The 15,545-nt window shown below is 41.8% G+C and overlaps 1 protein-coding gene across 1 annotated transcript in view; it reads right to left on the bottom strand.

Moving 5' to 3' along the window:
* The window catches only part of MYOZ1 (myozenin 1), a 370,778-nt gene that overhangs the window by 68,383 nt on the left and 286,850 nt on the right, over nucleotides 1-15,545 (bottom strand). Inside the window, exon 5 of the mRNA XM_085603510.1 lies at nucleotides 6,009-6,195. Coding sequence (XP_085459636.1) covers nucleotides 6,009-6,195 — 187 coding nt within the window. The remainder of the gene's footprint in view (nucleotides 1-6,008; nucleotides 6,196-15,545) is intronic.

Raw genomic sequence — 15,545 nt, 5'->3', positions numbered from 1 at the left:
CCTGCTGATCCCTACCTTTCCTTCCCCTGCTTAATGACTTCAATAGGCTGTGCTGACATAGGATTCAACCTTGAAGCTATTGAGAGGTGGACCCATACTAGCATCACTCCAACCTGAGGATACAGTGATCCAATAGAATAATCCGCCCAATAATTGGTGTCCTCCCAGTTGGTTTGATGAAATATGGCCATCCTGGAAGATGTAATAGCAGCTCTTGCTGCAGTAAAGAAAAAAGTGGTGGTGTCTTTTGCGGGGACAGCTTCCCGGCAAGGAGTAGTTGATCACTGCACGCAATCCTTTTGAGGCAGGGAGATGATTACAGACTTCTCCTAATCCTTTCATAGTAGAAATATCTACTCCTATTCTGTTAGCCACACCTGAGAGGTTTCATGAGGACCCACGGAAAGTGCAGATTTTCCTTACCCAAGTTTTGCTACATTTTTCATGCAAACCAAAGGTTTTCCCCACCAACCAAGCCAAAGTAGCATTTTTGATATCCTTCTTAGCGGGAGAAGTGGCCCAGTGGGCAGTTCTGCTGGTAAGGAGAGACGATCCCCTGCTTTATGATTGGGATACCTTCAAGATAGACTTTGAGAAAGTATGCGACAGAAGATCGGCTTCCTTCTCATCTGACAAAGAATTACTTGAATTAGGACAAGGAAATAAAGATCTGGTGACCTACTTGAACACTTTTCGGAGGCTAGTGGCAGAAACTAACTGGCCCAGGTCACAACAGACTGCTATCTTTTATCAACGGCTGAAAGGTGACCTAAAGGATGTTTTCACTCAGATAGACCCTCAACCCACCTCATGTGAGGATTTAATCGATCTAACCTTACATCTGGATCATCGTCTCAGTAAAAGAAAGGGAGATAATAAGAGAAGAGGAAGAGCTTATCCCAGGTTTGAGCGATCTAAACCTTCTGATTCAGCATCACTGCAAGAGCCCATGGAAATAGGGACAGTGAGGTCTTCGTTATCTTTGGAAGAAAGAGAAGCAAGACGCAAGCATGGGTTGTGTTTATACTGCGGAAAGAAAGGGCACTTCTTCTGTGATTGCTTATCAAAGCCAAGAGGGCCTCGTTCAATTTATGTACCAACCATGGTCGGCGCTAGAGGGAAGACGACGGGAAACTAAAGAGCTTGAGACCTAGGGCCAGATGTACGACCCATTTTTGCATGCGCAAACAGGTATGCGAACCCGTTTGCACATGCAAAAACCTATTGGGCCAAGTACATAACCTATTTAGCGAGTCGCAATTTTTTTGCGACTCGCTAAATAGGTTTTGCGACTCGCTACTTGGAAGGGGCATTCCCTGCCAAATAGCAAGTCTTAAAACCATGTACAATTGTTTTGCAACCGTAATTGCGGTCGCAAAACACTCGCAATTATCACCTACTTCAAGTAGGTGGTAGTGCATTCGCAAATGGTAAGGAGTCCCCTTTGCAAATGCATGCAAAATTATTTTTTAAGGGCATGCAGTGGTCCCAGGGACCACTGCCTGCCCTTAAAAAATGAAATGAAAATGTTTCATCTTTTGTTTTTTAAATGCATCCCGTTTTCCTTTAACCCCTTCAGTGCCCATGACGAGCTGGACTCGTCATGGGCCGCGGTGGCGCTGTGCCCATGACGAGTCCAGCTCGTCATAGACCCCGCCCGCTAATACAACGGCCGGCACAGGGCGGGGAAAGGGGCGGGCACTGAAGGGGTTAAGGAAAACGGGCTGCATTTAAAAAATAAAAAACTGCTTTATTTAAAAGCAGTCTCAGACATGGTGGTCTGCTGAGCCTAGCAGGCGACCATCCCTGGGAGGGCTGGCATTCCCATTGGGTTCACAAATTGCGAGAGGCTCATTAATATTAATGAGCCTCTTAATTTGCGACCCCATTGGGAATCGCAAACAGTGTTAAACACACTATTGTACATTTAATTTAGCGCCTCGCAATTTGCGACTTGAAATGTGTCGCAAATTGCGAGGCACTAAATGAAAGGGTTGTACATCTGGCTCCAAGTGAAGGGTTACTCTCAAGCGGATTAAGCATCACTTCCATCTCCAACCTTATCAAGCCTCATTATGAGCATCTGTATATACCCATCCAGTTATGTATTCAGCATCCCTTTCACCTCCAACCTTATCAAGCCTCATTATGAACATCTGTATATACCCATCCAGTTATGTATTCAGTTGCAGTGTTGTGCAGCACGAGCCATGATAGACTCTGGGGCTCCTGGCTGTTTTCTGGATTACTCTAATGCCAAGCACTTGGGTATTACCGTTCGGGAAAAGAAGACACCGGAACAAGTGTTTGTGGTGGATAGGAAGCTCTTCGAGTCTTGGCCAATCTGCTACGTTACTGAAGACCTATCGATCTCGTACGACTCCACACATTTGAAAACCTTATCCTTCAGCGTTATCCAAGCACAACAATATGGGATTATTCTAGGATTGCCAAGGCTACAGAAACATAATTCTGAGATTAAAGTGTCAGAAAAAAGACTGAGATTAAACTCCAACTACTGTCAGGGACATGGTGTACTTCCCTTGGAAAAAACGGCTCTAGCCACCATACAATACATAGCTTCAGCAGCTGAAAAAGAGATCACATTACCAACACACTACCAGGAATTTGACTGTCAAATCGATCTGATACCAGGCACAGTCATTCCATCTCAAAGACTATACGCCCTAACAGAACCAGAGAACAAACACCTACGGCTATATTTAGACAAATATCTGGATTTAGGATTCATACGCCCTTCAAAATCCCCAGTGACCTCGTCTTTGTTCTTCATACCAAAGGCTAATGGTGAACTAAGAATTTGCATAGACTTTCGCGCATTGATTGCCATCACTGTTAGGAATCAGTACCCCCTACCCCTCATCCCTGTGCTGCTGGAACAAGTGAAGAAGGCGGTAGTGTGTACCAAACTGGATCTTAAAGGAGCATACCATTTAGTTGGCATGAGAGAGAGAGATGAGTGGAAGACCGCCTTCAAAACTCGTTACGGATTATACGAATACTTTGTCATGCCATTTGGGTTGTGTAACGCACCCGTGGCATTTCAGTTCTTCCTCAACGACTTTCTAAAAGAATATCTAGATAGATATGTGGTAGTGTACATTGACGACATTCTTATCTACTCGGATAGTGAAAAGAACCATATATAACACATAAGTGCAGAGCTACGCACACTAAGAAAACACTCTTTGTTTTGCAAGTTGACGAAATGCAAGTTCCACGTCTCTTCTGTGGAGGTTTTAGGAGTAATGCTTTCTCCGTATGGACAAGAAATGGCGGAGAGGAAAGTGCTCGCTGTGAAAGAAGGGCCACAACAGTTTGTGTCGTTCAATGCTTTCTGGGGTTCGCTAACTTTTACAGTCACTTCATTAATCAGTTTTCATACTTGGTGGCCCCTATAACCAGATTGTTACACACAAAAACTGTGTTTCAATGGAATGAGGAAGCACAAACAGCATTCAACAACCTCAAATAAGCCTTCACCTCCACCCCTATTCTAGCCCATGCTGACCCCCGAAAAACCCTTTCTTGTTGACGCAAACGCTTCAGAGGTGGCCGTGGGAGCAGTGTTCTCCCAATGTAACCTAATAACAGGACAAATGCATCCAGTGGCTTATATGTCCCAGAAGTTAAACGAGGCCGAAAGGAACTATACTATCGCAGAAAAAGAGTTACTATCCAACTCCATAGCTGTTGCGGGAACTGCACAGAACGTGCAATGGGGGTAGCCTAGAAAATTCCCCCACCACAAAAAAAAGCACCAGGTATAAATATTGAACCTCCTGAGCCACTCTTCAGTACACTCCTAGGCATGTGGACGTTACAGAAAGAGGACTATCTTGGTCCCCTGAGGACTGCCCCACTGCTGCCAGAGAACTGTTCTCTTGCAAGAGACTTGCCTTATTTTCTAGAGGACTGCCCTGCTGCTTGATCCTGTATTGTTCCCCAGAATACTGCCATGCTGCTTGAGTCTTGTCCTGCTCTCTGCAAAGACTGGACCTGCTCCCTTCATCCCAGGCTACCCAGCCATCCCAGGTCAGTTGGCTGACCTGTTTTGAGCTACAGGGGCACAACAAGCTCCAGAGGCCTCACAGATGCTGCCTATCTGACCTGCCTGAGCCCTGCTAGTCTCTGCTAAAGTGAGCCCCTGATCCCCAAGATGTCCCCCTCTTAGGTCTTGGACACTTGACTGACACCAGAGTGAGTTCCTCTACATAAGGAAAAGAAATCCTAAAGTTTTGAACTCTTTGCCCTGGACTTTGAGAAGGTAACTTTCTCAGCGGGACTAACCTGGTCCCTGTATTCGGTCCGTACTCCATTGCGGTCGACCTGAACTTGTGACTTTCCCCGGTGTAGCTCAACCAGATTTCCACTAGTGCCTCTTTTTGTTTTAGGATCTATACTTATCAAAAACTTGCATAAAAGCGGTTATGACATTTTGGACGTTTGAAGTTTTGGCCACATTTTATTTCTTAAAATGTACTCTTTTTATCTAAATTGGTTTTGGTTTTTTCCTTGTGTTGTGTTTTCACTTTGGGTATTGCATGAATAGTTTACACAGAGCCTCTAAGTTAAGCCTGGCTGCTTTTGTGGCAAGCTACCAGGAGGTTACGCTCAGGTTAATTTAGTGACGTTTGTTGTTCACCCTGGCAAAGGATTGCGATTGTTTGAGAAGGTTTTCATCCCCCTCAATATAAAACCACAATTTCCTACATTGTGACATTATGAAAGTCCTAGTCTGTGACATTTCATAAAATAACACCAATTTATGCATTTCACCTTATTAAAACATTTGAATTTTCCTGTTCTCAAACCACACATACCAGAAATTAAAAAAAACATTCTTGCCCTCACTCTTGCTTTCACTATCCAGTTAAAACTACTGTCTGCTGGGTACAAAACATATGGCATAGTCACCACAGGATGTTGAGCCACTGTCCAGCTTACACATGCCCTAGATGATTTATTGGGGCTTATTCACAAGCCCCTTGTGCCACCGGCACATAACTTTTTATATGGGAAAAAGTGATGCACAGGTGGTGCAAGGGGTTTGTAAGAAGCCCCATTGTCCATTATGATAAAATGTGTTTATTGTGACTTAAGAGCTGCCACCGCACGCCAACATCATTGGAGAATTGTATAATCATTGTATGTTAATTTTAAATATTCATGGGCCAAAATCCAGACACCTGGGACGTGTTCACAATCTAACCTAGCTCACAAATGTAGCTTCTCTTCAAAAATTATAGGAAGCACTCAAAACACAGTTGTCTCTTTTCCTATTTCCGTTTCAGTAACATTTGTTATAAATAACACTTGTTATATACATACCTAGGAACACGTCTTAACAGTCCTAGACCTGCTATTGGGTAATCTAACTAACATTTTACTGGCATGAAAATCAGCTCAGCTCTAATCCCTGTATTGACCCTTCCAATACTCTCGCCAATTCCCACCTAGGTGAATTTAGACCAGCTGATCCCTCAATTCATCCACTTATGAGACATTATTTTAGATCTTATTCTCACCAAAGATTTAAAGATTTCTGAAATGACAGTGTTCTTCCATGTTATTCTTAGTTTGGTAATGACCCTGCCATCCTAGCAGTTCAATGCTAAATCTAGTACAAATAGCTGCGGGGAAAGGAAATAAGATAATGCACTCAAAACGTACAACTTTTGCTAGCTAAACTTGACAAACCTCCTCAAGGAACTGTCACTGTAACACTATTGCAGATGAATTTGCCTGCAGGATGTGGTGAACAACAACTGGGAGTTGTCAGAATGTAAAGCAAAGACAAAGAGTACTGGGAACGCACCACCAATCCTCCCAGGGAATAATCTAGTGCAAGCTTATCGCAACTTTCAAGTGCCTCTGATGCATCACATCATTGTCACCTGTTCTTACTCTCCTTGTGCTTGCGGTCACATCCAATCTCGGCCCAAAGCTTGTGCCTGTTGCAGTCGTTGTATTTGTATGTGTCTCACCTGTTAAAACTCTTGTAAGGGCAAAGTTCAGATTTTGCACCTAAAGACAACAAGTCTATGCCGATGGTTGTGGCTTCCTTAGGGTCAACTCCCATTGCCTTTTCCCAAGGAGAGATATAGGTTTTGAAGACAGTTACTTGTTTTCCACCGCCTCCTCCACCTCCTGCTTTTTGAGCCTGCTGACCACCTGTATAAGAATATAAAGATAAGGGAAAATCGAGTAAATTTGAGCAGACGGGATAATCAATGTTTCAAATCAAAACTTCAGCAAATATCACTTAAATTTCTTCACAGGAAGTGCTACTTTGAATAAGCATTCAATGTGTTGATGTTCTAAAATTGACCGAAGAACAGGTTGTATCCAAAGGTAAGTGTTAAGTTCATCAACAGTTTTACCGGTTGAAAAAAATGGAACATATCTGAACATTATAGACAGTGCTGTCTAGGAACAGTCATGAGAACGCTACATCTGAAAAATGTGTTTTGTATTATAATCAAAAGCACTGACTGTTCTAGAAATTATGGACCAATAGGAGATGTTTCAAAATCCTGAGGTCCGTATGTGAGAAGGTACTTTTCACACATGAGGTGCTAAATCTTTTATGGACTGGTCTGACCCTGAAGACCTCAGACCTTTGTGCACATGTATTTTTATAGCCAAGTTGAATTCTCTGCATGGTGTGGCTCTTGAATATCGAGTGCATGATATCATGGGCCACTAATATCGTGGACAAAATATTGAGGAACAAATTATTGATATGTAAGAATGTATAGTTTTTGTATACCTGATTCCATATATATGTGCCCTGGAGATGTATATCATAAAGGTATACTTAGAGTTAGGAATAGTAGATGTATTCTTCCTTCGGTGCACTTACGTTTTGTCCCTTAATATGATGTCTAGAACGTTAGTGCTACACAATATTCTTACATTTGATAATCAAGAGTACAGTCCTCTGCATAGTGCTATTCTTAAAACTTATTATTATGCAAGCTTACAATCAAGATACATCCAGATTTAAAGAGGACAAGCTAATCTCTGGGTCCAGAAACCTTTCGGATTAGCAGACAATGAGAGGGAAGTAGAGTGGTGAGGAGAGAGGCTCTATGTGGTGGAAATGCTTTATCACAAAACCAGCTTTGGAAAAAACAATAATAGGTCTAATATAACTAAAAGAGACTCTCTACTGATTTTTGAGTTTGTGGATGTGATATTGTGGATGAATGAGTGGGAGTATGAAAGAATGCAAGAATGAGTCGATGGATGAATAAATGGATCCATGAGTGCGTGGATGCATGAGTAATAATGTGCACAGAGGGAAGTATAATTGAATTGATGGAAGCATCCAGTCATGGGTACAACAGGCATTTTGAAATTCTGGGGTGACAAGTAGTTGCAGGTAGCCCTTTGGGGAAGGGAAAGGGAGTCCTAAGGGAAGTGTCTGAGTCAAGGAAGAATATCTGCCAGTTGGGGAGAGAGTCTCACTTAGCTGTAAAGAGTGCTCTTGAAATTAAAAAGCATCTGTCTGAATACTCACTGGATACGCTTTACCTGAGAGCAAGTTGGCTCAACACACCTGACACTCAGTGATCGCCAATGGTTCGGCCAAAAGAGAGTCTGCATCCTCCCTAAAGCAGACCAGTCAGCTGAGCAGCCGACATTGCGTTCATCCAGAGTACAAATTTCTGCCCACCATTCTTGACCTCTGCCTCCCTACCTTCTCCAAATGGCTGGTGCTATAATTTGGCCTCTCTAGCAACTTCACTTTATACATACTGTATTCCACCCACCGAGTCCCTTCTCCACTTTGATCAATATGTTTGTTGAATCAGACATGTCCCTAAACTCAATCTCATCATTCTAAATCTCTTTGACATCTACGAAGACATGACCTAGTCATCCAGCTCCTGAGCCTCTATTCACCACATGGACCAGCTGGACTTATGCCAACTGATTTTCATCCCCATCCACTTGGAATGCCATGCCCAGATCTGTTACTGACAATGATGCTATTATCTGTTGCTTTCAACCAATCCCTATGCTCTGGTCAGACTTCTCACACTACCCCTCCATTAATCTATCACCAGCTTCTATGTGCTCACAAGTATATGCATATACAGTACTATCTGAGCATGGAAAAAAGTCTCCACTCTGTCCAAAGCACATTTCCTCCCTGATTTCCACCCTGACATCCCTGAACCCAGATAAACCAATACATAGTCTGAGCTCTGTAATCTGCCCAGTGCAGGTACAGAGAAGTGTGTTACTTCATCCACAAAAAACACAAATTCTCCCTTCAAAAAGAAGCTTGACCATGTAACTCACTCTGAGATCTCTCAATCCATAATTCCTCTTTTGAATAGACATGTTGCCCTCAGACAAATATGTGTTTGTCGCTCTGAGATACAAAAGACACATCAGAAATATCAACCAAGCCTACTTGACCACAAGAATTTGTGATGTCTTGAAAACCTCAAGAGAGCTCTTCAGGCTCTTGGCCAATTTGTACTCTGTAACAATCCTAGTGTGCCATATGCAAATACCTAGTACTCTTTGTAATGAACTTTCCACTTTAACCTTTCATAAAACAGCAACACTTCACTGCAACATCGCCCACCCCCTCCTCATTCTCTAGGTTCCCTAGCACAGCAGTCTCAATATTAGACCAACACCAAAATAACTGTGTGCCACTCATTGGCGATAATTCTATTACACAAATTGTATTTTATCCACAAACAAGAAATCTGACTCGCCTCTTAACCACTCTGTCAGTAAAATTTAATAAGATTGCATACCCCTTTTCTAACTGACTGTGGCTCTCCTAAACTCTTCCCTCTTCTCTGCTGGCATGTAAGCATTTAAACACATTGTTGCTACACTTCTAAACCACCTAATTTCATCTTTTCTGTCTAATACATAAACAATGTGCTGCAGATTTGCATAGGGCTCCTCATGTCCCTCCTTTCCTTCAACATGTACCTTTTCACTGAGACTGGATGATATGATTTTTTGGCTCACATTTGATTCTTACACTTGAGATACCCATATCCTATTAAGGATAGCTAAAATAGTGATTCCCCAAATTAAATGCCAAGAGAATCTGAATGCCATTAAAGACATAGAGGATAACAGTATGCATTATTCCATTAATACCACTCCAAGCAGCACTTCAAAGAACTTTACATCATAAACCAAACAGTTTAGAATTTAAACATTGAGAACGTATAATAAGCCCCTGCACAGAACTATCTGCCTTTTTGAAATGTGAAACTTGCTCCCTTCTTAATGGATGAATGAAGATTAAGAAGTCACTGGAAGCAAAAATCCTTAGAGGAACAAGATTCGTTAGAAGAAGTAAACTATTGGGTGTTGTCTAATAGAAAAAGGAAACAGTAAAAATGTCGCTTCATTCATACCTGAAGAGCAAAGAAGAAAACAAGAAAATAAATACAATTCCTTCCATAACATGAAAACACATTATTATATTGTTTTTCCTTTTTTTTATTTTTTGTTTATCCTTTAATGTTCAAAGAAGTGCATCATATAACCCTGGGACAGGAGGGTGGGATAATGTTAGCCTCCATGTCTTTATTGAAATTCAGATTCTCCTGGCATTTCATTTGGAGAATCGCTATTTCATTAGAAGACCAAAGGCCAGCGGTCACTGGCACCGATCGGGGTGGAGGGGCGGCGGGGAGAGGTGCGAGGGGGTCGAGGTTAAATAAAAAAATATTTCAACTTACCTGCTTGCCTCGTCGTCATTGCTGCTCCTCCTGGTCAAGTCTCTCCTCCTTCTGCCGGGAGGAACAGGAAGCAGGCTTGAAGCACTCATACTCCCCTGAGCCAATCACAACACTGCAATGCAGCGTTGTGATTGGTCTGAGCTCTGTGGCTCAGCTCTCAGACGGGGCATAGGGGCCTGGGCATGTTCTCCATCCAGGATGTAATGTAGCCTGGGTGGAGAAGAGGGAAAGTGCGCATGACTGTTATGGTCATCCGGAGAGGGCCGGACAAACAGTCATGTGCACTTAGGAGTGGGTGCAAACCACTCCTTGACTGCTCTGTCAGCCCCGCTCCACCCCGCCTCACTGCCCTAAACCAAAAAGGGGGAAAAAAAGATAATAACAGAGTTATTATCATTTTATTATTTATTATACTGATGAAAATATCAGTGGGGCGACGCTCCTCTGTCTTAGCTGAGGAGCCGCCACTGCTTGAGGCTAACATTATGCATGTTGGTAGCCCTCCAACACCTCTTTGGACATATGCTCATTTGGCTTACAGTTTTTTGTTTTAATTTATTTTAATATTTACACCCATGTGTAGGCCTAAATATAGCATTATCTAGAAAGCAAGAGAAGCAGAATTCGACATAATAGCTAAAGTGCTTCATACAATAAATAAGTATATAATATTATATAACAGAATTAACCAATTAATTTCATCTAAATATTTAATTATATATATATATTATATATATATTTATATATATATCAATATTTTTATATATATATAAATTCACTTAAAAAACCATACGTTTCACACATGTTATAGTTGGGTGGACATTTCACTCGTAAAAAACCAATGAAATTCCCCCGTTATAGTTAGTTGAGATAACTATAACTCGCGCGCCCGCAATCCTCTGCTCATGACGTTACATATTACATCACTCATGACATGGTCAGTGGCATCACTCATGACATCACTGATACATCATCCTTGTGATAGAGTGGCGGTCGCGCGAGTTATAGTTATCTCAACTAACTATAACGGGGGAATTTCATTGGTTTTTTACGAGTGAAATGTCCACCTAACTATAACATGTGTGAAACCTATGGTTTTTTAAGTGAATTTGCAAGGTTTTTTAAATGCTAATTCCTATCTATAACGTGTGTGAAACCTATGGTTTTTTCAGTGAATTTGTACGGTTTTTTAAATGCTAAGTTATGTATTTATTATTATATTTTTTATATATTTATTTTACAATAAACTACGTCTTAAAATTTTTATTTATTTATTTTTTAATGGTTTTTCACCATGCGCGCACCCCGCGATTTTTTTCAAAAAAATTTAAATGTTTTTTTCTGCCTTCGGGGTCCTTCAGGGACCCCCTGACAAAGGCTAGGGGGTCAGGAACTCTCTACCCTGCCCCCTTTTCACGTTCGCCACCTTCCTTTTTTACTCTTGCACTCAAAACAAACAAAATGGCGGCCGACACTTCCTGATTTCGACCGATTCGAACGTTGACTGACATGTAACCACCAATCAGAATTACGCTTGCGCACGTTAGGGTGCACGAACCGTGCGCGCATGGTACGCGCACAGTGCGCGGCTATAGATATTTATGTACTTTAACTGCAATTTTCTCAGGAACTACTGAACAGATTGACTCCATATATGCAAAAGGCACATCCCTGACTTCAGGACAACCTCTTTGCCAAATTTCAAGTAATTCTGTTCAGCCGTTCGGGCTGTACCTTCGACTAAAGGTCCTATGGGAAAATGCATGGGGAAAACGCGTTTTGGGACCCCCCTTTTTTCTCGGCCCCTGCTTGACGAATCCCCCCGAGACTTTCAGGGGTAGGAGCTGAGCGGAGCGCCCCATTAGTTTTGAAAATTTTGCGAGGATTCGTCAACCGGCGCCAAAGTTATTCAAAATAGAATTTTGAGATTTCCTATGGAAACACGGTCCTAACTATAACTATCTACTGGCGACCGCCAGTAGATAATATAGGGAGGGCGAAACGCATAATGGCTGCCGTTCTGCTTGCGAGATGTTTTGAATAAACAGAGCGGAATTTTAAGGATTACGCGGTCCGTGCTCTTTTTATCCACTAACCGAAGGAGAGGAGAAGTGGTGGAAGAGTGTTTATGCGATATATATATATATATATATATATATATATATATATATATATATATATATATATATATATATAGAAGAGATTTAGATTTTAATTTCATTCCACAATATCTAGTGAGCGAAAGCAGCAGAGTTATACATGATAAACAAAGTGCTACATGAGAGTAGATAAACGCATAATATCTTATAACGGAATTAACCAATAGATTTCATCCGAATGCTTCACTAAGTGTAAGAACTGACTTTAATATACAGTAAGATAAAATGCTATGTGACTGTAACTACACAGTTAGTATCCTATAGCAGACTAAACCAATTAATAAAGACATAATATCCTCTAGTGAGGCAGGTTCTGGATCAGCTCTTAGCCCTACTAACCAATTTGTAACTGGGGACCACATCTTCTCACTCAGTCTTTTCTTCTTGTTACCTTTGAGTTTATGCAACCTGACCTACATATTATAGATGGACTTGAACCTATTCCTCCACATTACAAATGTCGGGGGATCGGTTTTCAGCCAGTCCGAGGTGATACATAATCATGCTACCACAGTGGCTACAAAGATCAGATACATTTCTTCCTGACCTAAAATATTAGATCCTATCCTCTCTATCGATCCTAAAAGCTTTCTGACCGAAGTAAGGCTAAAAGGGCTTTTAATATTATGATTTAAAAAGCCTCTATTCCTTTAATAAGAGGTAGTAGCTTATGACATGAGAAGAACATGTGCACAATCTCTGCTTGATCAGCTCTGCATCGTTTACATTTTCCATCAGATTCAGGTACCCATTTAGACATTTTTGCAGGAGTGCAATATAAATTAAAAACAGTCTTAAAAATGGACTCTTAAGATTTGCTGGTAATATAACTTTATTGCACATTTCTAAAGATTCCTAAAGGCTTACTAGTGGTCTACCGAGCCTTACACTCCACTTAGAATCTTGTGCATCCAAGTCCTTCCTTTGTGTCTGGATCAGTAATTCATATATGGCCCCTATTCTATAGTTTTGCCAATAACCAGGATCTTCTCTATTGATTTTAGTTCATTTTTCTTTTTAGAAAGAAAGTCCCTGATCTGTAAAAAAATTTAAAAATCCCTCTTTGGTATTTTGTACATCTCCTGCAGTTCTGAAAATGAGCAAAGCTGAGTATTGTTATATAAATCTCCTAGTAAACCAATACCATTCTGTTTCCACCTTTTCATCACTGAATCTTGGTAAATAGTAGGTAGTAAGGAGCTGGCAGAAACTGGTGTATAAAAGTTTATTTTAGGAATTTTTGATCGTCGTTTAAGCTGAGACCATATTTTATGGGTAGATTTTAATACCTTGAATCTTGTTTTCTTGTAGTAAATTAACTCCAATGTTTTCTTAAAGCATCCATTTGCTTCCATCCCAAGTTCTATTTCATATATGGTTGGAGATTTTATGGCACCGCCCCTCCCCCTTACTGCCCCTGTTAATAAAATCCCCATATGTTGTATTGCACACTCCCTATACCAGGGAGTAAAATTTGGAATTGACCACCCACCACGTGATCTTGGAAGGGTCCTGTATTTAATTGCCCTTCTGGGCTTTTTATACCCCCACAGGAAACTGACACAGATTGATTCTAGTTTCTGCAACCAGGATGTTCATTTTTATTACGTTACATCTCCCAACTAATGAGAGATGCAGTTGGTCAATCAATCAATCAATTTCCTTTTTATTCGGTTTCAATGATGTAAAACCATAAAAGTTAACATCACATAAAATCGGGGAACAACCTTTACAACGCAACTTTTACAACGCACTACCTTTACAACGCATTTTTTACAACGCATAATCCATTACAACGCATGACATTACAACGCATACCATTACAACGCATTTTTAAAAACTACCTTTACAACGCATTCCATTACAACGCATACTACCATTACAACGCATACCATTACAACGCATAATATTACACTACACTATCCAACACTTACCCTACTGTTGCACCCCCTGGAGTTAGAATAGTAATTTTTACCCCTATACTATCCAACACTTACCCTACTGATGCACCCCCTGGAGTTAGAATAGTAATTTTTACCCCTATACTATCCAACACTTACCCTACTGATGCACCCCCTGGAGTTAGAATAGTAATTTTTACCCCTATACTATCCAACACTTACCCTACTGATGCACCCCCTGGAGTTAGAATAGTAATGTTTACCCCTATACTATCCAACACTTACCCTACTGATGCACCCCCTGGAGTTAGAATAGTAATTTTTACCCCTATACTATCCAACACTTACCCTACTGATGCACCCCCTGGAGTTAGAATAGTAATTTTTACCCCTATACTATCCAACACTTACCCTACTGATGCACCCCCTGGAGTTAGAATAGTAATTTTTACCCCTATACTATCCAACACTTACCCTACTGATGCACCCCCTGGAGTTAGAATAGTAATTTTTACCCCTATACTATCCAACACTTACCCTACTGATGCACCCCCTGGAGTTAGAATAGTAATTTTTACCCCTATACTATCCAACACTTACCCTACTGATGCACCCCCTGGAGTTAGAATAGTAATTTTTACCCCTATACTATCCAACACTTACCCTACTGATGCACCCCCTGGAGTTAGAATAGTAATTTTTACCCCTATACTATCCAACACTTACCCTACTGATGCACCCCCTGGAGTTAGAATAGTAATTTTTACCCCTATACTATCCAACACTTAACCTACTGTTGCACCCCCTGGAGTTAGATTAGTAATTTTTACCCCTATACTATCTAATATTTACCTTAAATGTAATTTAATATTATGCGTTGTAATGGTATGCGTTGTAAAGGTAGTATGCGTTGTAATGGTAATGCGTTGTAAAGGTATTTTTTTAAAATGCGTTGTAGTGTCCTGCGTTGTAATGTCATGCGTTGTAATGGATTATGTGTTGTAAAAAATGCGTTGTAAGTGCATGCGTTGTAAAAGTGTGCGTTGTAACGTCATACATCCGATAAAATCACATAAAATAGCATTTTTCCATCACAAATAAAACACATTCCGCAACATTCCATACAAAATGAGTGATTTAAAATACAAGATTCATATACCAAGGGGGGGCGCTAGAGGGCGTCTGGCAAAATGGGCGCACTGCCGTGAGGCTCTGCCCGGCCGAGTTACAATCCGCCTAGTATCTGCGACATCCTGTATGCCTGACGACCACCACTTACCTGCGTGTGCCCCTGGAGTCCTGTGGCATACATAGGCGGTGATTTTGGCGTTGCTGGCTCCCTACTGACGCTCTAACGACCCTGTGAAGCTTGCTGCTCTGCTGCCGCGGATGGCGGCCGCCATGTTGTGGTAGGCCGAGTTGAGCCGCGGAGTCTGGTGCCTGGATTGGTGACCCGGAGGGTGCAGAGTGCCCGATCGCCTGCTCGGCAGTATGCCCTGGTTATTCAGCGCTGAGAGGCGAGGGGCTGCTGATCGACTGCAGTTGCGGGCACCTGGAGTCGACTGCTGCATCGGAGGCTGCCCCGGAGCTGTGATCCTGCCCCTTGCTGACTCCTGCGGGTGGTGGCTGCCCTGGTGTCCGGACGCCCGTCGGTGCCGGCTGCGGTGAGTGAGGGCTGGGGGATCGTTTGAGGCTCGGGCTGCGGAGGCGGGGTTGGGCCTCGGGCGGGAACC

The sequence above is a fragment of the Triturus cristatus genome, chromosome 1_2 (assembly GCF_964204655.1).
Source record: "Triturus cristatus chromosome 1_2, aTriCri1.1, whole genome shotgun sequence".
NCBI classification, from domain to species: Eukaryota; Metazoa; Chordata; class Amphibia; order Caudata; family Salamandridae; genus Triturus; species Triturus cristatus.
Note: the sequence above shows the minus strand (reverse complement) of the source record. Positions and strands in the feature narration are given on the sequence as shown.